The 23819-nt window shown below is 39.1% G+C and overlaps 1 protein-coding gene across 4 annotated transcripts in view; it reads right to left on the bottom strand.

Moving 5' to 3' along the window:
- The window catches only part of LOC115292636 (cell cycle control protein 50C-like), a 27312-nt gene extending 3493 nt beyond the window's left edge, over positions 1-23819 (bottom strand). For 2 of the 4 annotated variants that reach the window (XM_029940681.1, XM_029940679.1), the window contains exons 1-7: positions 23737-23816; positions 21916-22134; positions 17556-17666; positions 9729-9830; positions 8464-8551; positions 7929-8069; positions 1076-1285 (exon numbers count right to left, since the gene is read on the bottom strand). In XM_029940681.1, the coding sequence (XP_029796541.1) occupies positions 1076-1285; positions 7929-8069; positions 8464-8551; positions 9729-9830; positions 17556-17666; positions 21916-22107 (844 nt within the window). In that variant the 5' untranslated portion in view covers positions 22108-22134; positions 23737-23816. Of the gene's footprint in view, positions 1-1075; positions 1286-7928; positions 8070-8463; positions 8552-9728; positions 9831-17555; positions 17667-21915; positions 22135-23736 lie in introns of all 4 variants that reach the window. The other 2 variants (XM_029940680.1, XM_029940682.1) reach the window with 2 other exon arrangements.

The following is a 23819-nucleotide window of genomic DNA, read 5'->3' as shown; positions in this document are numbered from 1 at the left end:
CCCCCCCCCCCCCCCCCCCCCCGCATCAGAATGGAGATATCCACACTCCAGGAGAACAAAGAGAAGATGGAGCAGGGACCCGGAGCACATGCAGTCAGCTCACTTATGCCCAAGTACTTCTCAAGCTCCCTGCGAAGTAAAGAAATTAAGGAGGGAAAGGGCTTTGTACTAAGATCCTCTGGCCTGCTGGGGGTCCCAAGAACAACCCCCAGTCAATAGCCCAGAGATGCTACTGGAAGTGCTGATGCCCAACTGGGCTGATGTCTCAAAGGTGTGTACAAGCCCAGGAAAGATTCTGCTTCAAGGGGAATCAGGAAAAGACTTTAAAGTCTGATGATGACAGTGAGCATAAATTGTTTATAAATATGTAATTTTTTAAAGATAGTGTTCGGTGTCATTTTGAAATGAAGTCTTTTTGTTTTTAGGTCAAGAGTTACATTTGTATTTTTGAACTAAGTAAAAAATTCAGAATCTCCAACAAAAGCATGTATCTCTAACTTGGACCTTATGCCTGTAACTGAGGCCCTGACCTCTACTAGCTGCCTTTGGACCAAAGGAGGGGAGAACAGTGCCTTCAGAGCATAGCTTGAAGCACACATCACATGGGTTGGATGAATCTGACCTGCTTCTTGAGTCCGGGGCTCCCTTGGTCTAGTTTGGCCTAGAATCAAAGGCTGTCCAGTCTTCTTATCAAATTGCTCTCTCTTCACTACTATGGTCCTCCAACCTCATCCCATCTTCTCCTTCTGTTATAGATTTGGAGGCCCAGGGGTGCTTAATCTTTCTTGGGGGATAGAAATATCCCTCCTTACTTATCCATACCTACTTACCTGATACTGCTTTACTGTTATTCCTAAAAATATATTGTACCCATTTGATTATATAAGGTGGAGAAAAACAGCTAGATGGTGGCAAGAGACAGTATTACCTATGAGAGAACTACGTATTTCTTCTTTATATAGATAGATGAGATTGTAGAATAGGAAAGTACAAAATGATATAATTCAACCACTGGTGCCCAGATGGACACTGACTTTCCTTTATCTCCAGGAACAAAAGTGGTATAAAAGGATACTATAGGAAATGTTGAAGCTGTAGTTACCAGCAGGCAAGCCTTCAACAAAATACTGTATTCGATTGAGTCTACGGTACAGTTTTTTGAAAGTGGGAAAGGCAGCTGTCCGCATCCACACAATGAAGTCATCGTTGAGGAAGCCATTGTTTCCTGGATCCTGTAAATCCAGTTCATAGACAGGCTTAGACCAGTATGGGGGCTTTGCAGTTCCTGTGGGAAGAAAATAATGGACATGGTTGAAAGAAATCATCTATACACATTTTTCCCTTAGAATATAGAGAGTGAAATAACTTTTGCATCTTAAGGAAAGAGAAATAAAAATTAAGACTAACAAAAGTGTGTGTGTGTGTGTGTGTGTGTGTGTGAGTGTTCCCTGAGTGTGCAACCACTCAACTTTTAATGAATTAAAAAGACTGTAGAGAAATGTGGGGGACATAATGATGATTTGTCATAGGGTTAAAAAACAACAGAACATCAAATTATATGTTTATTATATGTTCAACTACACTAAGTGTATATAAAGCACTGAAAAAACAGGTAGAGAAAATTATAATAGCGGCTGTATTCAGTGTTATCATCATAGGCCCTGATTTTATTTTCTCTAACTTCATAGTAATTTAGAGAGAAAATTAAAACAGATATGATCATGTCATCTAAAACTTGGTTAATCAGTAAAGAAAAAACTAGTGACAGCCCTTGATGGCACAGTGGAAGTAGGAACTCATATAGAACAGAGAGATGTATGGATTAATAACATCTCTGGCAACCTAGGAACATGCATCAAAAGGTTTGACAAGGGCGCCTGGGTGGCTCAGTCAGTTAAGCATCCAACTCCTGATTTTGGCTTAGGTCTTGATCTCACAGTTTGTGGGTTCAAGCCCTGCATTGGGCTCTGCTCTATCAGTGCAGAGCCTGCTTGGGATTCTCTCTCCCTCTCTCTCTCTGCCCCTGCCCTACTCATGCTGTCTCTCTCTTGTTCTCTCTCTCAAAACAAACAAACAAACCAAAACTTTAAAAAAAAAAGTTTAATTATATTTTGGCCTAGAAATTCTACTTCTAGAAATGTAAACTAAGGAAAGAATCATGTCTATGCATGAAGATTGCGTTTAAATAGAGATTCTCTGCAATAGTGTGCCTAAGAGCTCGAAGCTGGAAGTGAGAGGACCTGGGAAATGGGAGGCATGAAGAGCAAAGGCGTCGCAAGCTTGTTCTAGAGCCAAGAGGCCTGGTCAGTTTGGGTGCTGTAGGAAATGGAGGGCCAGCGCCAGGAAATGAGTCTGTTGCCTTTACTCTCGTTCTCATACTTCCCACATTGGGACCCCCAGTGGGCATGTCTGCCTCTCCCTTTCTACAGCAGACTCTTGAGTACAGTGTCTTCCTCATCTTTTTTCCACTGGCACTTAGTCTAGTGCCTGGCACATAGTAGGTATTCAATAAATGCTCGATAAAGGAATGAGTGATTCCAATTTAAGCTGACAGAAGTTGATCCTATAAACTATATTGAATGTTAAAGAATGAGTTAATAATAGAACATTGTTCAATGAACTTTTTAGTTCAAGACAATTGGCCCTAGTATTTGTAGAATACAAAATGCACAAGGGAAAACCACTCTTTCTAAACTCTGACAATTAACTAAACTATTTTCTCTTAAAAGAAACCCAGTGTGTTTTTTAAGCATGGGGTGTGGGGCTAGTAAAAGCAAGTACTAGATTTGGTTGGATTAATCTGTTGAAGTATGTTTGTATACCTAAACACTTCCTTGGGAAATAATCCTTTGCTGGATGAACTTCTGCAAATTTTTGTGGAGTTCATCTATGTTGGCCCTTCCCAAAACTTCAATGACTGTTGCTAGAAGAATTTTGATAAAAATTGAAATTGCTTTTGGTACCCGCACTGTAGACCTCACCCTCTCTCTGATTTAACCAGAGACATGCCCTAAGACAACGTGTCCTATGGGACACTGACACCCAAGTCACCCAGAGAGCTTGTTAAAAATGTAGGTTCAAGCATGCCTTTTCCTGCCAACCCTTGCTCCCACTCCATCCCATTACCGAAAAGTGTAAGAAGTGTGGTTTAAGAGGCACCAAGTTGGGTCATTTACTTTTATCTATTCATTCAACAATAAGCATTTCTTGATCGGTCACTATGTATCAAGTACCAGGGATATAAAACTTCCTAATTTCCTCAAGAATTCTCAGACTTGAAGTGGGGATGACAAGTATTCAAATTGATAATTACAGGATAATGTAGCAACTCTTACAGTAAAGGTAAGAACAAAGTATAGCAGGAGATGAGAGAAAGCCAAGGCCCCTTTGCATTATAGGCCGGTGGTTATGCGGTAAGACAAAAGTACAGAATGTTGCCAAGTTCCTTTCAAAAAGTAGGAATTCAATCAGAGACACAGTAACCATACATGCCAGTTTGTCTGAAATAGTTCCAACAACAAACAGTTGTTATCTGTTATCCCAACTGACTTAGCATTTACCCTAAACAAATAATGTATTTATAATTCCATCTTTCCACTTTCCAGGTCTTAACTGGTAGTGTGTGAAATACCCATGTGCAGTAAATGGAGTACTTACTTTAATGTGTGATTAGTTAAAGATAATCAGAGACCCTTTCAATCAAAACACAACATATATTCCCGTGACCCCTGCCAGCTGTCTGACACTCCAGCTGATTAGGTCATAACCTCGGTTTTGGCCTGTGAGATGCATGAAGATGCCAGCCTATAAATCAGTGGGATCAGTGGGAAACACGGGAAATGATAGGTTCCATTACACATACATGACATAGTGTGGGAAAGAGATGCTGAGTGGTCTTGCTGAGAGCCATCTGAACTCCCTTGCAACTGCGGTTTATTATTTATTACATGGTGCAAATATGTAACTATTTTAAAATGTTTGGTATCAGTTTTTATTTGCTAGTAAGTCCTTGTAGCTGTGAAGAGTTAAAAATGGAACACATATGTTTAATATAACATTAAGTACAGTTTCTTGAGAAAGTTGATGAATGTAAAACCTGCATGTTAGTTGACATTTAACCCCACAACAGGGGACTCATTGTGATGTCAGTGACCAAGTGAAAATTAAAAGACATAAATCTGCTGAAGAACATAAGAATCTACTTCAGATGTTTGTGGCTATTTTTAAAAAAGTGTATCCAAAGACAATGCTTTACCTTAGGTAGCTACAGAAGATCTATTTATATATAATTATGTGAGCATGACCTTGAATTTTCATTTAGATCAAGTGATCTTCCTTCTAATTTCACTTAGAGGCTTTTTTTTTTGTAACAACAACAAAAAAAAGCTTTCATGTTTTGCCTCCATCAGCACAAAAAGAACTTTTGAAACAGTTAAATAAGGCCAGTTTAACATTAGTGCCTTCAGATGCTTCAAATAGAAATATCAGATAAGTTAATTATAATACTGGTTTGATTTTTTTGGGTTTGATTTTTCATGAATCAAAGCAAAGCTTTTTGATATTCAATCTTGAAAGATAAAGCCTCTAATATTATAATAAATTGATTCTAAATTCAGTTAAAAATTCAAACAGCAAGTAAATGTTTTTTGTTGATAACATAAGTACAAATTTGTGGAGTACAATATCAGAATAAAAATAATATTCTTAATTAATTGAGAAAGTTACAGAGCAATGTTCTTAAAATTGGTTGTGGTACATAAATAATTTATAATTATATCCAAACAAGCCACACTATTTTACCAACCAAAAGAAGAGCTGTACCTCTACGTAAAACAGTGTGGAGGTTCCTCAAAAAATTAACAACAGAACTCCCCTAGAACCCAGCAATAGCACTGCTAGGAATTTACCCAGGGGATACAGAAGTGCTGATGCATAGGGGCACATGCACCCCAATGTTCACAGCGGCACTTTCTACAATAGCCAAATCATGGGAAAAGCCTACATGTCCATCAACTGAAGAATGGTTCAAGAAGATGTTGTTTATATATACAATGGAATACTACATGGCAATGAAAAAGAATGAAATCTGGCCATTTGTAGCAATGTGGATGGACCTCGAGGGTGAAATGCTAAGTGAAATAAGTCAGGCAGAGAAGGATGGATACCATATGTTTTCATTCATAAGTCTAACAGGAGAAACTAACAGAGGACCATGGGGAAGGGAAGGTGGGGGGAAGAGTCAGGGAGAGGGAGTAAGGCAAATCATGAGACAGACTTGAATACTGAAAACAACCTGAGGGCTGAAGGGGGAGAGGGTAAAGGGAAGGGAGGTGATGGCCATGGAGGAGGGCACTTGTGGGGAAGAGCACTGGGTCTTATATGGGAACCAACTTGACAATAAACTATAAAACAAAAAACAAATAAATAAATAACAAAATTTAAAAAACCCCGAAAAAACAAAAGAAGAGCTGTAGTTGTGCAAATTTACACATTTTTGAAACTGACCTGCAAAATATTTACAATAATATGGATGTTAAATTAAAGAAATACTTCAGCATGGTATATGGTCTGTCTTTGCTATGTATTATCAACCAGAATTTTGGAAATGTTTGAGCCTTTGAAGAACTATTTTATGTATCAAAAGATGGGTCCTACAGTAATCCCAAACTTTTTTGGTAAATAAGCCCTTTAACTTTTGGTTGAATTTAATTCAAAATAGTTGAAAAATTTTAAACAAAGTATCAAAATATGGGATGTCAAAAGACTTTAGTTTTTGATTTAGTGAATTATGATTATTGAAAGCCAAGCTTGTAAACAACAAGCTATTAAAATTTACCCCAAGAAAGCAGGAAATTATCAAGAAGGTTTAAGATTGTGTAGCATCTAAACTTAGGAATACACTTAGAAGAATCAGAGATAGAAAAAAACATAAAGTAAAAAGACAGTGCCTATGAAAATATTTAGGTTATAATACTAGCATATCTCAAAACAAAAAAATTGAAATGAAAATATCTTCTATTTAGTAAAACTGGTTGTGAGCATAATAGGTACTCCAGCACTTAAATTTTCTCAGTTAAGAAAAATACAGGGTTAAAAGAGAAGAATCAATTAAAGGTGTCAACAATATCAAATTGGTTAACCATAAAGCTTAAAAAATATTGCAGATAATCTTGTGAAAAAATTAAAAATATTTTTTCTTCTTTTCAATTTATTTCAGATCTCTTTAATGTCTAGTTTATTTTTTTAAAATTTTCTATTAAAATTATTTTTAAATTTAAATTCAAATTAGTTAACACACAGGGTGGTGTTGGCTTTGGGAGTAGAACCCGTGATTCACCCCTTAGATATGACACCAGGGCTCATCCCAGAAAGTGCCCTCCTTAATGCATGTCACCCATTTAACCCTTCCCTGCACCCCACCCCTTCCAGCAATCCTCAGTTTTTTCTCTGTATTTAAGAGTCTCTTACAGTTTGCCTCCCTCTCACTTTTTATCTTATTTCGCCTTCCCCTATGTTCATCTGTTGCATTTCTCAAATTCCACATATGAGTGAAATCATGACATCTGTCTTTCTCTGACTTATTTTCCTTAGTATAATACACTCTAGTTCCCTCCACATTGTTGCAAATGGCAAGATTTCATTCTTTTTTGTTGCACAGTAATATTCCAGTGTGTGTGTGTGTGAGTGTGTGTGTGTTATTTGTACCAATACATACTGTTTAGATGATTACAGCTTTGTAATATAGCTTAAATTCCAGAATTGTGATGCATTCAGTTTTGGTTTTCTTTTTCAACATTACTTTGGTTATTCAAGGTCTCTTCTGGTTCCATACAAATTTTAGGATTATTTGTTCTGGCTCTTTTAAGAATGCGGGTGTTATTTTGATAGGGATTTATAATTGAACATAGAAATTATTTTGGGTAGTATTGACATTTAAACAATATTTTTCTTCAAATCCATGAGCATGGACTGTTTTTCCATTTCTTTATGTCTTCTTCAATTTCTTTCATAAGCTTTCTATAGTTTTCAGTGTATTAATCTTTTACCTCTCTGGTTAGGTTTATTCCTATGGTTTTTGGTGCAAAAATATTTTAATAAAATATTTTTAAAATAACAGAATAGATTCATTAGAAAAATAAAGAGGCAAGTGGGTTGCCTGGGTGGCTCAGTTGGTTAAGCATCCAACTTCAGCTTAGGTCATGATTTCACAGTTCATGAGTTTGAGCCCCACATTGGGCTCTGCAGTGACAGCTCAGAGCCCAGAGCCTGTGTTGGATTCTGTGATTCCCTCTCTCTCTCAAAAATAAATAAAGATTAAAAAAAACTATAGGAAAAAAGAAAAATACAGAGGCATGCAATGAAGACAGACATGGCCAAGAAACTGATTAAAGTATGTGACTATCCAGAATAATTATTCTGCTTATGTTATCTTTTAATGTTCAAATAATAAAGTAGTTTTAAGTTGCTTTAATATATACAGATATGTCATCTTAATTTCTGAAAGAACTGCAATTTAAAATAGTTTGCATAGAATTATTTTATAGGTCCACCAAAAGGGTAATGTCAATTATTGATAAATAAATACATATTTCAAACAAACATATGACTTTACTTATTCTAGGGCTCCCTTTTACTCTTAAAAGTGCACCAGTTTGGACAATAAGTTACATGGTGACCCTAATTATAGATGAATAAAAGTTCTTTTTAAACACTGTCTTTTCCCAAATGATAAACTGAAAGGAATCAAGGCACCAATCATTTCATGTTTCTGATAGGTATGTGATGGAGGTGCCTACAGGTAGAGAAAGTTAGAGCAAAATAGAGGTCAACAAAAAGTAAAGAAGGAGGTATCATAAGCATTTCCCCACACATAAAAGTCAAAGTTTCCATAAAGAGGTAAGAATATTTAGCTAATATATGGGTCTTACCTGCAAATGCACTAGAAAGATTAAAGGTACTTGGATTCTGAAACTTGACATACTTATCTGTCCACCATGTAATTCCACTCCTTAGCATTGGGACTTTGATATGTATAGATGAATTAAGGTTGTATGAAAGAATAATGGTATCTGTAAGGAAATTAAAAATTATGTTAGAGATATAAGCAAGCATTTTTGCCCCACTTCAAAGTACAAAACCAGACACAGATGAAGAATAAACTAGGGTTTCAGCAGACTCTCAACATGCCTACATGCAATAGATGTTGGAATTACATGACTATTCTTTTTCTTGCCAAAGCCCCAAATATTGGAAAATACTGTCAAGCTCCATTTAGCTCATGTTCCCTAACTACTTCAAATCTCTGGTAAGGGAGAACTTATTTGCAAATGAAATACCATAAGTCAATGGATAATATATACAAAAATTTTTCTTGAACTGCCAGTTGCAGAGTTGATCTTCTGGACAGTTAGGTTATTACACGCTTATGAAAGGCACACCATGGAGACAGGAAAAGTCACCTACCATTGAATATGCTGTTGGCAATAGCACCACAAGGAGCAATGGGGGTCCCATTGTGGGACTTGCTAAATGGAGCACAGTTTCCAACATCCTGCATGCAAGATGATACAGTAAAGAGAAATGCTTTGGTAAACTCTCTTAGAATGTTAAAAGTGAGAACACTGGCAATGTAAATCAACCCACACTAAATTATTCACACATAACAAGATTATGGACTGCTACCAATTTTTCCTAGACTTCTGGCTCATCTAGACTCAGAAAATTTTTGTGTTTTGGAGATGTTTGTGTGTGTGTAGTTTCCCCCCCTTATTGATTTTTTAAAATGTTTGTTTATTTTTGAGAGAGACAGAGTGTGAGCAGAGGAGGGATAGAAAGGGGGAGACACAGAATCTGAGCTGTCAGCACAGAGCCTGACGCAGGGCTCAGACTCACAAGCCATGAGATCATGCCCTGAGCTGAAGTTGGACGCTTAACTGGTTGAGCCACCCGTGGGCCCCAGTTTTTTCTCCCCCTTATTAACAATACGTAACATACCAATATATCTGTAAAGAGGAACAACTGGCTGGCTGTGCTAAATATCACACCAAGCTACACTGAAATACATTTTTAAGGCTTTTTTTGGTTGAGGTGTAATTCATATTTTTAAACTATATAAATGGTGAGTCTATAGAGCTAGATGACTTATCACAGGGAACCATATACCTACCTACCAGAATATACCTAAAAATAATGGTTGCTATAAAATCATTTGATTACCACTTACATATAATACTCTCAGTATGGAAAAGGTTTCCTTCTAGCTTTTTTTGTTAGCATACTAGGTATCATTTATCTAGAGAAGATTTTGTATCCTAGGTGAGAAAGAGTATTTAATTAAACCAAAGTATTTTAATCAATCAAGTAGAGCTCAGTTTCCTTAAACTGGGTTGGAGAGAAGTCCCAATTATTGGAAGGACAATGGTAGACATACAGGGAACTGGACTGAGACCAACCACTCAGAGTTACAACCAAAATGGTTGGTGCAGGAAAGGATAACCATTGAATGGGACAAGATCCACATTACTGTTCTGAAGAGTGAAATCATTCCTCTCAGTAGCAGTTATACAGGAAACCCAGCTCCTTCAATTTATGCAAGAATAAAATGAGCATTCCTGTCTTGTAAAACTTCAGGTTTTTAGTTTTTTTCCATACTCTCTTTTAGAGTGAAAGAGCCACCTGGTTAAAAAAAAAAAAAAAAGAATATTATACCAAATTAAATAAAGTCTTACCTTTAAATCTGTACCCATCAGTTGGCTATTACTTCTGGATAGAATATATTGATAGAGATTCTGATAGAAGCCATATAATTTGTAGTACAAATAAACATTGCCCTGTAAAGGAGAAAAGCAAGAAGGGGAGAGTAAGAAGGATTAACTAGAATATTAATAAACATGGACAGAATTTTTGTAATAAAAATACCACAGAAAAAATAGATGGAAACTGAAATTTTCTTTCTTTAAAAAAATTCTTTTTTTTTATTTTAGAGAGAGAGCAAGCACAAGTGGAGTTGTTACTGAGGAGGAAGAGAGCATCTTAGGTGGGCCCCATGTGCAGCTCTGAGCCCCATGCAGGGCTTGATCCCACAATCCTGGGATCATGACCTGAGCTGAATAGATGAGTGGGATGCTTAATGGACTGAGCTACCCAGGTGCCCTGGGAACTGAAAATTTCTTTATATCAAACATAAACCCAAGAAATCACTTAAAAAAATCAGTGTTGGAAAATCCTCATTTACAAAGAATTGTTAAAATAACCAAGTAACTTATTTTCGATATTTTTGTAAGGGCTACTGTGTTCCTGCCATGAAAAGATTTTAAAACCAGGCTTTGTGTTCTCAATATATAAAATTGATGTTACAAATATTGTTATTTCTTAGCAATACTAGGAAAAATGTTTTCCCTAGGAGTTGTGCTAGGCATCAAAGTCAATGATTTCAAAGCAAATCCTTGAACATATTTGAAGCTGGAACCACCAAGCATATTTAGGTGCATGTGAAAGGCATGAGATTAGCTCCTTATGGTCTATCTGGGTCTAGGGATTTTGTCTTTCTATCCGTAGGATCTAATACAGTACCTGGCACACAGTACTTGCTCAAGAAATGGTGAACCATTCATTATGGACAAAAAAGGGGAATAGGATAACTCATAGATCTGAAGGAATGGTGATTTTTCACCTTAGTAATAAGTCAATTTGTTGCCACGAGAGATGGTCCTTTTCATGTAAGCTGCCCTATGAGGCTGCCTCATCACAGGCTACCAGCATGCTCATCGTTACGGTGACATACCTAAATTCTCTAGGCAGACTTGATACAGATTTTACTAACAGTATATATGATGCAAATCGAAATGACCAATGTGGCTGTTTAAACCTACCTCCAAAAAAATGAAGGCCTGAATTCAAAGATATGAAGGTCTTTAGTAAGTGATCTCCATACGTTAAATGCTATATTCATGGCTAGAAATACAAACGTATTCCTTTACAATCTCCTGAGTCAACTGATTCGCTTATACTATGGAAAAATGACATTTTGGAAAGGCTTCTGGTCTCACATGGACATTTCAGTGGGTGAGTATGGAAAATGTGAGCTGGTACTCAGGGCAGGCTGGAAATAAGGGTCATGGTAACTGTGGCCAGTTGCAGAAAACAACAAAGGCTAAAAAGTGTAGTCACTTATAAGAGGAAAGCGTCTGGAACACCAAGAAGGGGGAGATTCTGGGTTACGACGGAGAGGCAGGCCACAACACCATAAACAGAGAGCATGGGTGAGAAGGTGAGCGAATCAGGCAGAGCGGGAATGACTGATTACATTTCCTCATTCAACGAGGAGACCTCTATTGTTGACCCATAGCTATAGAAAATATGAAACCCACAGAGTGGAATTTACCATACATTTTCTTGGATGCTAAAAGAGAATTCCACTTGCCCAAAGTTGTATGTTCATATAAAGGACAAAATAAACAGGCAAAGAGCACTCACCACACCAGGGACAGAAATGTTTTAATAACCTTTTTTCAATGATTCTTTGTCCAAGATTTAACTTAACAAGGCCTCCCAGATCATCATCTTTTTTATTGGTCCTAGCGGCATAAGACACTTTATGGTGTTGCTTCTCTTTAAATTCAGTGGCACTTTATGCAGGATTCCTGGTTTAAGGTGGTCACGTGTGAATTCATTGACCAGCATGTGTAATGTGTGCTAACTGGTGAACCGAAGCCCCTGTGGTTGTCCTAATTGGTTTGGTTGGATTTTTGTCAGAAAGTCTTCTCCTGAAAGGAGTGGTTAGCAGCTGGTAACATTTATTTGACTTAAAGGTTTCAAAGGACACAGACAGATGGAAACTGAAGCCCTTTAAGATTTTATCTTTTTTATTTTTTTCTTCAAAAATTTAAGTACTCTGAACCCCCAGGAAAGGGCACCTTGATTTCAGACTTTTGACTTCCAGAACTGTTAGAGAATGGTTTTCCATTGTTTTAGGCACCCTGAATTAAGCAACATTAACTTTGTTTTAAGCAGTCCCAATTAATCAACATTAGCTTTTTTTTTCAATTGAAGTATACTTGATACCCAATGTTACATGAGATTCATGTGTACAACATAGTGATTTGACAAGTCTACACATTATGCTATACTCACAATTGTAGCTACCATCTATTACCATGCAATGCTGTAACAACATGATTGACTCTATTCCCTATGATATACCTTTTATTCCTGAGACTTATTCATTACATAAATGGAAGCCTGTATCTCTCATTCCCCTTCACCCATCTTGCTCATGCCCTCCACTTCCTCCCCTCTGTCCACCACCAGCTGGTCTCTGTGTTTATGAATCTGTTTCTGCTTTTTAAGCAACACTTTAAAAAAAAGTTTATTTAGTTTGAGAGAGAGAGAGAGAGAGAGAGAGAGAGAGAGAGAGAGAGAGAATGAGTGGAAGAGGGGCAGAAAGAGAGTGAGAGAGAGAATCCCAAGAAGGATCTGTGCTGCCAGCATGGAGCCTGACATGGGGTTCCATCCCACAAACCATGAGATCATGACCTGAGCCAGAAACCAAGAGTCAGACACTCAGCTGACTGGGCCACTCAGGCACCCCATAAACAATACTTTTACTTTGGAGGAACAGCATGGTGAATTCAGGAAGGCAAGAGAGGGCGTAGCTGTACAGAATTATATTTTGGTCTATAAGAACCCATATAGGGGTGCCTGGGTGGCTCGGTTGGTTAAGTGGCTGACTTTGGCTCAGGTCATGACCTCACAGTTCTTGGGTTCCAGCCCCGCTTCGGGCTCTGTGCTCATAGCTCAGAACCTGGAGCCTGCCTCGGATCCTGTGTTGCCCTGTCTCTCTGCCCCTCTCCTACTCACACTCTGTCTCTCTGTCTCTAAAAAATAAATGTAAAAAAAAAAAAAAACCCAGAACACATATATAAAACTTCCCTCACTGACTTTGTACATATCACTACAACCCAAGTAAAACTCAATAATTTCCTTACAGTTTATATCTGACTTATTTATTACAAAATTGATCAGGAGTGCCCAGGTGGCTCAGTTGGTTAAGTGTTCAGCTCTTGATTTTGGCTCAGTACATGATCTTAGGTTTATGTATCAAGCCCCCCATCAGGTTCTACACTGGCTGTGCACAGCCTAGTTGGGATCCTCTCTCTCCCTCTCTGTCTGCCCCTTCCTCACTTGTATGTGTGCTTTCTCTCAAATAATAAATACATAAACTTAAAAAAATTGATTAGGACTAGTCATAATCAATATAGATGTATTCAGAATATTACTAATGCCAACATGCTTTCATTCGGAATCATGGGGGAAATAAGAAAGGGTCACATAAAACCAAAGCTTCCTAGAACATACAGCCATATAACTTAGCACTTTATCTTTCTTCCATTCATTTAGTCTTTCAACATTTTCTGAGCATCTACCACCTAAAATATACTGTGCTAGGCACTGTGGAGGAAGCAAAGATTCATATGTTCATTCAATAGACATTAATTGAGTGCTTACAGTGTGCCAGGCAACCTAGAGGTGCTTGGGACACAACAGTGAGAGATGGACAATAAATAATAGGTATCATAAACTATTAATTTATATGGCAAATTAGAAGGTGGTAAATACTAATGGAAGAAATTTAAATTCCAGCAAGTTAACTAAGATTAGGAGTATCACAGGGGTGAGTTGAGTAGATTAGCTGCAGTGTGAAATAGGATGGCCAGCATAGACCTCATTGTGGAGAGGGTTGGGCCAAGACCTAAATGAGATAGGGCAGTTAGCCAAGTGTATATCAGGTACAGGGGAAAATGCAAGAGAAAGCCTGGCTTGTTTAAGGAGTGAGGAGTCCAGTGTGGCGAGAGTAGAGTTGGGAGAAGAGAATAGAGGGGTTAGGTCAGAGAGGAAATAAGATGCCAAATCATGTAAGGCTTTGTTGGGACTTAAGATTTTTTACTGAGTAGAAAGAGGAGCCATTGCAGGGATTTTTTTTTTTAAGTTGCTTTGCTCTTCCTCCCTCCTCCTTCCCTCACTCCCTTCCTTCCTTCCTTTCTGTCTCTATACCCAACATGGGGCTCAAACTCACAACTCTGAGATTAAGACTCACGTGCCCTTCCAACTGAGCCAGTGGGGTGCCCCCACTGCAGGGATTTTTGAACAAAGGAATAACATATGTCTTAGGCTTTAAATCTTCACTCTGGCCATTATGTTGAAACATGGATTCAAGCAGGGAGACCTGTTAGGAGGCTATTTCAGAGATCCAAGTGAGAAGGAGATCTGGCATAGAGCTGAGTGGCAGCAGGAGAGGTGGGAGAAGTGGACGGACCCTGGATATGGTTTGAAGGTAGAGCCAACAGGATGGATTGGATGTGAAGTATCAGAGAATAAAGGGAGTTGCAAATCACTCCTAGGCTTTTGGCACCAGAAGGATGGAGTTGTTTTCAACTGAGATTGAGAAATCTTTGGATAGATTAGGTCTTTGTTTGTTTGTTTGTTTGTTTTTGGGGGAGTGGAAGGGGGTGCGGTGGATAAGGGGAGAGATGGAAATCAGAAATTCAGTTTTGGAAATGTTGACTTCAGTTATCTATTAGACATCCACATGGTGACATTAGGAAGGCAGCTGGAAATACAATTGTGGATTTGGAAGAGACATTTGGGATAAAGATATAAAATGATGTTGGCAATAGAGGGCATCTAAGTCTGGAGACAGATGACATTTCCAAAAAAGCAAAGGCAGTTAGAGAGAAGAAGACTGAAGACTAGGACTAAAGCCTTGTGGATCTCAATATAAAGAGTTTGGGGAAAAGAAAGAAGAGCAAAGGAACCAAAGAAGGGCAACCAGAGGGCTAGGAGGAAAATCAAGGCAGTGTGGTATCCTGAAAGACAAGAGAATAAGTATGTTAAGGATAAGGGAGTGGTCACCTGTGTTCAGTGAGTGACAAGGCACTAAGGACTGACTGCTGGATTTATCAACATGGAAAGTCACTGATTTCCTCACAATTTCACTGAGAGTTAGGGGTAAAAACCTGATTGGACTGGGTTTAAGAAAGAATGAGTAGAGAGGAATTCGAAGTAGCCAAGATAGACAACTTTTTTTGGGAGTTTTCCTGCCAACAGGAAGAAATGGGCTAATAGCTGGTAGGGAAATTGGGAGAGAAGAGTAATATGTTTGTTTTTCTGAAGAGAAGTGAAATAATATGTTTTATATGCTAGGGATGATTGAGGAGAAAGAAAAGCTGGTGATATATGAGAGGCAGAACTGCTGAACTAAGTCCTTATAAAGGCAAGGAAAATGGCCTCTATGCACAAGTGGAGAGAGCCTTCAAGATTGGAACAGGGATAGTTTATCTGTGGTAACAGGAGGGAAGATTGAGTGTGTGGTGCAAATACTTGTGAGTGGGTAGTAGTGGTGTGACATGTAGACCACTGTCCTTTAAGTAGGGGAAATGAGTCCACAGGATATCATATAAGTGATTGTAAGTTCATCAAAGGAATGAAAGCAGTGCTCCCAGGAAGCTAATATGGGCAAACTGTTTCTGGAGACATGAGTGAAAAGTAGGCTCAAGGAATGCTTACAAATGTTAGATGTCTAAAACAAGTGGCAGTGCGTGGTGAGACTTTCCAGGCAAATTAATAGCAGAAACATAGAGTTGTATGACGCAAAAACAAGTTGGCCAGTGGGCAGAAGTACAAGGTCTTCCTCCTTTATCTTTTTATGAAAAGGTAGTTGGACCTCAGGTGGTGAAAGAGCAATCTGAAAGAGTGCTTCTTTGGGGGGAGGGAGAACAGTGAACTGATTTTACAAATAACAGCTGGTTTAAAGTAGGGAAAACCAGGGGTCCCTGGATAACTCTGTCAGCTAAGCGACCAACTGTGGCTCAGGTCATGATCTCGCAGTTTGTGAGTTCGAGGCCCATGTAGGGCTCTGTCCAGACAGCTCAGAGGCTAGAGCCTGCTTCTGATTCTGTGCCTCCCTCTCTCTCTCCCTCTCCTTCTCCCCTGCTCATGCTCTCTCTGTCTAAAAAAATAAACATTAAAAAATAAATAAATAAAGTAGGGAAAACCAAAGGCTAGGAGTGCAGTTAGGTACCTCTGATACTGGACCAGGGGGTTTGAGCTGAGGCAATGCCAAAATAATGGAGGGGACAAGGTGGTTGGAGAGATGGATTGAATAGCAATGCCCACACATCAGAGGCTTTGGTGGAAAAGGAACAGGCAGGGTAAAGTTAGAGAGGAAATTTAGAGTCTTAATGATAGGATATTTACCAGAATGGGAAGTGAGGAAGGTTTTTCAGATGATGGTGAGTCTGGTTTGAGACCAGCTAAGTTTGAGGTGGAATCAGGCCTTGAGGTGGGTATTTCCCTGATTCAAGGGGAATGCTCAGTGGGAAGCTACATTCATTCCATGCAGAGTCATCTATGAAAGGGAGGGAGAAGGATCAACCAGGTCAGAGAGGAGGATGCCATTGGTGGAGGGGTGTGGTATCCAGAGCGCACGACAGGACCTTTGAGGAGTTCAGGGGAATAGTTTTTCATTTCTTGAGTACCAGGTAAGATAAAAGATGCCTCTGAGATCTCCTACTACAGGGACAGTAATTGAGGGATGACATCAGCTGTCATGCTCTGAAATCATCCTGTGTTTGCGCCAACACCATGATGCTCCTGGCTGCTCCCAATGGCTGAGCACAGCAGGGATACTGAAGCAGGCTCCTCTAGGGACTCTCGAATGGCCTTGCTGGAACTTTCTAAAGAATGCACTGCAGTCTAAGACCTTTCTCTCTCCTCCTTCCTCCCTCCTTCTCTTTCTCCTCTCCTGTGCCTTTTCCCCTTCCTTTCCCCTTCCCTTTTCTTCACAGGGGTCAGAGCTGTGTTGTGGTCTGACAGCTCCCCCAGTCTCCGCTGGCTCTCTCCCCATTTTCCCTCACAGGCAGTTCCTCCAATAAATCTCTTGCATGTCTAATCCTGTCTTGGCATCTGCTTCTTGGAGGACCCAGACTAACATAAGACTCTAATCAGTCCAAGAGCAGGGACTTCTCTTAATATTTCTTTGGCACTTCTCAGTGCCTGACAGCGAACAAGGCCAAGAGTTGCCTTAGGGATTAAAAAATTGTGTATGTAGAATGGGGGTGGGGTGGAGGGCATGGGGAAAAGGAAGGAGAGTACTAGCAGGTGTGTGACCCTTGATACTACCTCACTTTTTGACCTCTCAGCCCTAATTTTCTCACTATAAAAATGAGTGGTTAGACTCAAAGATCTCTTTGGTCCCCTCTTGTGTTGATGTTTGGAATAAAGTCTGACTGATTAATGTTAAGAATTATATATTTCAAAGTTGGGTAGGTAAAGAGGCTGGAAAGTTAGAAACAGAGAAGAATAGCATTCCAAACGGAAAAAGTAGGGGGAGGGTTGTGCATGAACTTAACACTTTGTAAGATCCCTCACCCTCAGCCTGCTTTACTTTTTGTTTTCAGATTTGGAAAGCACTTGATGGAAATCATGAACTTACTGCCAAGTATGAAATAAGAGTAGATCAGTGTATAGCCAATTGAAGGCTCTTGAATTTCACTTACTTTCATTGTCTCTGAAAGGTAAAAGGGAATAGAGCAGGTGCATTCTTTGTCAAAGTTAGTAGCATCTTCTCGCAGTTTTGCACAATGTCCACATATATTTGTGTATTTAATCTATCAGACAGGCAAAAAAACAATTATTAATTAAAAAGTTACATGAGTAAATTTCTTAAAAATTAAGTCCTGAGTCCATCTAAGCCTTCAAGCTCTCTGGGTCAAGGGCATGGACATTGGGACATGAATAAACAGCCTACTGTTGGGGACAAAAGTGTTTCTGCAGATGCTTGGGAGGAGTGGGCCCTTTTACAGTCTTTCATTTTGGGACCTGACAGCATTTTGCCACTGACCTGGAATTCAGTGTTTCTACTGCATATTTATATAAACTGTTGTGATGAGGGCTCATGTCTCCATCATAAAGAGGTGTCATTAGGAAAATATTAGTCAACGACTCACAAGAACTGGGCCTACAGCCTGAAGCTAATCAGCTTTATGGGAAAGTCACTCCACTGTGTTTCCATTCTATTGTATGGAAAATATTTATACTAATGAATTTTTCTACATTACATCTAGAGGAAGTTATTAAAAAGTACCCAAAACAGAAAAGAAGTACTTCCAAAATGTAGGGTTATTTATATATGTGGAATAATTCTGACTTTAAATATTATCATATTCTGTTTTTTTAAAAAGTTAAATTCTGTGAAAAATGGTAGAGTGGTACTCTTTAAAAAAGGGTGGTGTGTTTCATTTTTTTCTTTTAAGAAGTTTTTTATGTTTTATTTATTTTTGAGAGAGAGAGCATGAGCAAGGAAACCTCAGAGAAAGAGAGAGATACAGAATCTGAAGACAGGCTCCAAGCTCTGAGCTAGCTGTCAGCACAAAGCTCCATGCAGGGCTCGAACCCACGAACCGTGAGATCATGACCTGAGCTGATGTTAGCCGCTTAACTGACTGAGCCACCCAGACGCCCCAGGGTGGTGTGTTTCACATGAGCAAATCCTATGAGTTGTGGCTGAGAGCCTCAGTTATGTAAAGATACAGCTGGAAGAAGCTTAAGGAAGGGAGGCTCAGAGAGGCACAGAGGCTCAGCTTTTGCCATATGCTTCTTCCTCATTGTGCTGAAGAATAATTGGAAGATTATGGGAATGGGGAAGAGCAGGAAAGCAAGGGAGTGTCCTTCTCCTTAGTAAACTGCCAATGGGATTTGGGATTCTTTGCAAGGGAAGACTAACAAGAAAGACAGGATTTTTTAATCCTTGCAAACCACTGGAGTTTTGAAGCCAAATAGGCGAAGTGTCAGTACTAAATTAAAGATTAGCCAAAAGGCCACTCACTTGTACTTACTTATATTTATTTAAATCTTTAATTAATTAATAAATAAATAGATTATTAAATCATTCTTTAAATACACAGGAAAGCTTGAACTATTATTTTGGAAAATATTGATGCCCTTTCTGTTTGTAAAACTGCATTCTGATTTTTAAAAAGCTTAAAGAACAGGGCTGTATCAGAACTGACAGCACACCAAACTGTGACTGAGGAAACTGGGGTTCAGTTCAGCCAATCTCTGACCTTGAGTTACATACTTAACCTCCAGAGCCCACACTTTGTTCATCAGTATTATTTTATCTAGCAATTGATCTGTAAGCCTGTTGTAGTATACATTCTGCTCCTTGTATTCTTGAGTCCTATTAATCCAGCATTAGAAAAAAAATGATGATCTTTCAGTAGATGGTATCTAAGGTGCTTTCTAGCTCTAAAAACTTTATGGCGTAGCCAAACCTTGGAAGTAGCCTAAGTGTCTATCAACTGATGAATGGATAAAGAAGATGTGGTATATATACAATATAGCCATAAAAGAGAATGAAATCTTGCCATTTGCTATGACATGGATGGAGCTAGAGAGCATAATGCTAGTAAGAGAAATAAGTCAGTCAAAGACAAAAACTATATGATTTCACTCATATGTGGAATTTAAGAAACAAAACAAATGAGCAAAGGAAAAAAAAAAAGAGAGAGAGAGACAGAGAAACAAACCAAGAAACAAATTCTTAACTATAGAGAACAATCTGACGGTTACCAGAGGGGAAGTTGGGGCAGGAGGGATGGGTGAAATAGGTGATTAAAGAGTACACTTATCATGATGAAAATAAACAAATAACACAATTTCCTGTAACTCCCCCTTCCCAAACCCATAAAGGTCCTACCCCACCTTTGTTCGGGACTCTCAGCATGGATCCACTGCACTGGTGAAGTCTGTGAGCCCGAGTTTAGGCCCGGCGAGCCTAAGCCTGTAATAAAGCCCTTTGCTTTTGCATTCGTGACTCAGTCTTCCAGCGGTCTCTGGTTTTTGGGGACGATATTGAAATCTTGGGCATAACAATAGAATTTTGGAGAGACAGGAATGATCATTCTTTCTTAAAGTGAACTGGGAAAAGGTCACTTTCTTTTAGTAGCACAGGGCTAAGTGAGAGTAGGAAAGCCACTCAGAACTCTTCCACTAGGTCTGTGCTTGATCACACTGGCCTGAGGTATGTACTCTTCCTCCCAAGGACAGGTATCAACTCTTATCTCACTTACCCAATATAATGAAATACATCCATGTGCAAAGAGGATCTCACTATCACAGCAATTTCTGTTTTTCTTGTATAAAAACAAAATGTTAGTAGTCCTATCTGAAGCAACTAAAAAAAAGTCAATTGGAAAGTCTCCTTAACATGATACAAATCATTCTGTTGAAAGTTGTTTGCAGAATGGCATTAGTGAACCATGGAGTGAGGTTCCCTTCACATGCATAGGGTGACATTTTAGCAATGGCAGCCTCTTAATGGAGGCTGCATGTCATAGTGGGCCGGGAGGATAACCAGAAAGGAAGAAGCAAGGAAGACATGGGAAGAGGGGAAGAACCAGAAAGAAAGCGGTTGATGAGGAATAAAAAAGTAAGTAGAATGAGCGGTGTGTGGAAATGAGTATCATCAACCTTATAAGCCAGTTACTTTGCCTTCTACAAGGCAAGTAGAATTTTCTCCTGCCATTTTACATCTGCCCCCGGTTAGACCTGGTGGTTTACATCTTACACTGGAGGACTCAAAAAAACTTCATGGTATTTAGTTCCTGGGGAGATAAATTGCTGGGAGCTGGGAGCAGAATATAGAAGTGGAAAGACATTAGAGCAGTGTGGTTTTTGTAGAAGTGGGACCTGAAATGGTATTTTTCTCTTTGAAGTTCTCACTATTTGCCTTAGTCCATTCCTTCAAGAGTTTGTGCCTATAATGCACTGAGCAGTGTGCAAGGAAGGGGTTGTGGATGTGCTGAACAGGCAACCATGGCTGAGCTCCCAGTTCTTCACACACACTACCTTACCTGCTCTACAATTAGCTCATTGAGGGCAGGTATCAACTCTTATCTCACTCATTTGCAAATCCAGCAGAACTCTTAGCACCTTCAGACACTCAGGAATGTTAAATCCTTGTTGACAGACTTGGCCTTCATGCTTTTGCTGTTTAGCCTATCCGGTAAGGGAACAGATCAGCTTTCCAAGGCTGCCTTCAGAGGGAGGTCATAGCCTGGGGATGTCTGGTAATCTGTTCAAAGCTGACTTGAATGGAACATTTGCTTACTTTGATATAACAGACTAAAGGTAGGCATGGCTGACCTAATGGCCAACTCCTATGTTCCCTCCCCAAACCAGCTTCTTGGATTCTCATCCTCCCACAGTTTGTTAATCAAATTGGCAAAGGCTTGTCCTGGGACTGGGGGTGAGGGAATATGCCCTTAGCTTCAACTTTTCTCAATCTTGAGTAGAATTTGGTTAATTTTGCTAAGTATCCTGAAGAGGCCAGAAGGATCTGAGTTCTTGCCTTTCCTAAATTAATGATCTTAGAGGGTGTTCACTAGGAAAGGGAAAGACACATGCTTGAAAGTGGGACAAAATTGCAAAACCTCGATCTTTGTCTCTTCACTTTTTAATCAGTGTGACTCAGGGGCATCAGGCAGTCATGTGGCCCTGCCTCTCCTTCTCCTACCTCTATCAGTCCTCGGCCAATGCTCTGCCACCTTAAAAAGCTTCTGCTTTGCCAGGTGCCTGTAAACAAATGTCTGAGATGACCAATGTGAGAGTAATTGTCCTCAAGAGGTGGACGGGGATGAATAAAGCCAACTTACAGAGGCTGCCACCATCTGCACCAGCTAACTGAGAAAGGGATGTTCCAGTGTCCTCTGTTTCCAGTCTTATTTACTGAGGGGCTGTGTTCTCATATGGATCACTCACTCATTTATGGTCCCAAAGCTGAAAATTCTTAGAACCTGCTTTAAAAATGTAATGGCTTAAAAATGTAATGCCTGAAAATTGTAAGACAGGACAAACCTCTATTTCCTTGATACTCTTCGCAGACAATATAAGGATGATGCCCACGCCAAGGCAGAATGCTCCTGTGGCAAAAAAGCCAGAGAGGACTCCAGCGGCTGAGAGCTGTAGCCGGCAGGCGGGCAATTGCTGCTGCTTTAAAGCAGAATTGTCTGGCAATCTGGATGGGCAGATCTCGGATGTCCTCTTCATTTTCGTCCTGCAGGTGACTGAGTTACACTTTTGAGACATTTATAAAATTTCTACTCATAGTAATACTGCATAATGATAATACTAAATTAAGAATTATATGAACCTTTCTTTATAGGTGCAGTCTTTCTGCTTCCCAGAATTATTCAACTGAACTTGATATTCAGCAAGAACCCAGCTCTCTTCAATAAGCTATTGCTAGGTATATTTTACTTTCGGCTCAAAAAAAAAAAAAAAAAACCAACAAAACCAAAAACCAAAAAACAACAACCACAAAACCAAACCCCCCCCCCCACCAAAATCCTCCAATAACGTTTGCTAAATGCCATGCCTAGAAGAAATAGTCCCCAGCAGAGTCTGTATAAACCAATATCTGGCGACCTTAGGAATTAGTTATGACCTTAGGAAGCAGTTATAACAGGCTATTTCTGGGATGTGGTGACTAATTCAAAGCAAGCCCTTCCTGAAAGAGGGAAAATGGGTTTATCTTTAAGAACTTGCCTAAAGTCTTGGAGATTAATACAAAAAATAAAAGGGCTATCAGTTTTTTTTTCCAAATGTGGCTGCCTTTCACAAAAATATAAATTAAGTTGGAAAAATGCTCTCAAATTACAGCTAGCTTTGCTACATGTGATAATGACAAAGAGGAAAGAAAAAAGAGATTGTGGAACACAGATGTCTAATCTCAGTAGCTGCCAATTTCATCCATAAGAAAGACTGGTAGAAAATGTACATTAAAAACATCTAAACTTCTCCCAAGCATGTGCTTTGGAGTAGCTCAAATGAGGCAAGAGAAAGGAAGCAGAACATAGAAAATCGATTAAATGTTCAATATCACAATATGGTATAATTGGTTTGGTTTGGGGTTTTTCTGCTTTATCAGAAATCTCCTAACATCATTTTCATTAGGCTGCTAATAATTACTTCTTCTTCTTTAAGATGTATTTAAGATACAGAATTAGAATAAAAAAATAAGTGAATTTCTAATCTTCCATTTTTTATTAGCATTAGGCAGAGAAGCCATGCCAGACTGTTTTTATATTAAAGAAGGCAATGACATTGGCAGGTGTACCTAGTTCAAAAGAATACAAAACAAATGCAAATGCTTACCTTAGGCGGTATCCAATTCAGGGTTTCCCACTTGCAAACTGGGAAAAGCACAATACCAGTGGGAGCTTTTCAGCATGTCACTTGAATCTGAGTTGGAGACAGTGAAGAGTATGTCTCCGGTATCAGCCTTGTGTGAGAAGATGGCAGCAAACACTTAATTTTATTCACATCTACTATTTATTTTACTACAGAAACATGGTCAAGAACTTAAGTTTAAAAGGCAGTAATAGCCTATTAGATTATATGTGCATGGTTGGCATACAAAATAATCCGGTCTGTCTGCCATCTACGTACTTGGTCCATTGTTGGGTGGGATTATACTAACAGGTAACACCCAGCAAACAGTTCATGACAGTATCAAATCTCTAAGAACAGAATTTTTTAGGCTTTTTATAAAATAACAAAACCAAACTAACCAAAACCCCAAACCAAAGAAACCTTTACATAATAGTCAGGGTTCTCTGGAGAAAGAGAACTAATCAGAGGTACATAAAGAGATTTTATTATAAGGAATTGACTCACACGGTTATGAAGGAGGCTCGTAAACCTGAGATCTGTAGAACTGAGGCCTCAGGTGGAGTCTGAAGGCCAAAAGGTGGCGTAGA

The sequence above is a fragment of the Suricata suricatta genome, chromosome 5, assembly GCF_006229205.1.
Source record: "Suricata suricatta isolate VVHF042 chromosome 5, meerkat_22Aug2017_6uvM2_HiC, whole genome shotgun sequence".
Taxonomy (NCBI): Eukaryota; Metazoa; Chordata; class Mammalia; order Carnivora; family Herpestidae; genus Suricata; species Suricata suricatta.
Note: the sequence above shows the minus strand (reverse complement) of the source record. Positions and strands in the feature narration are given on the sequence as shown.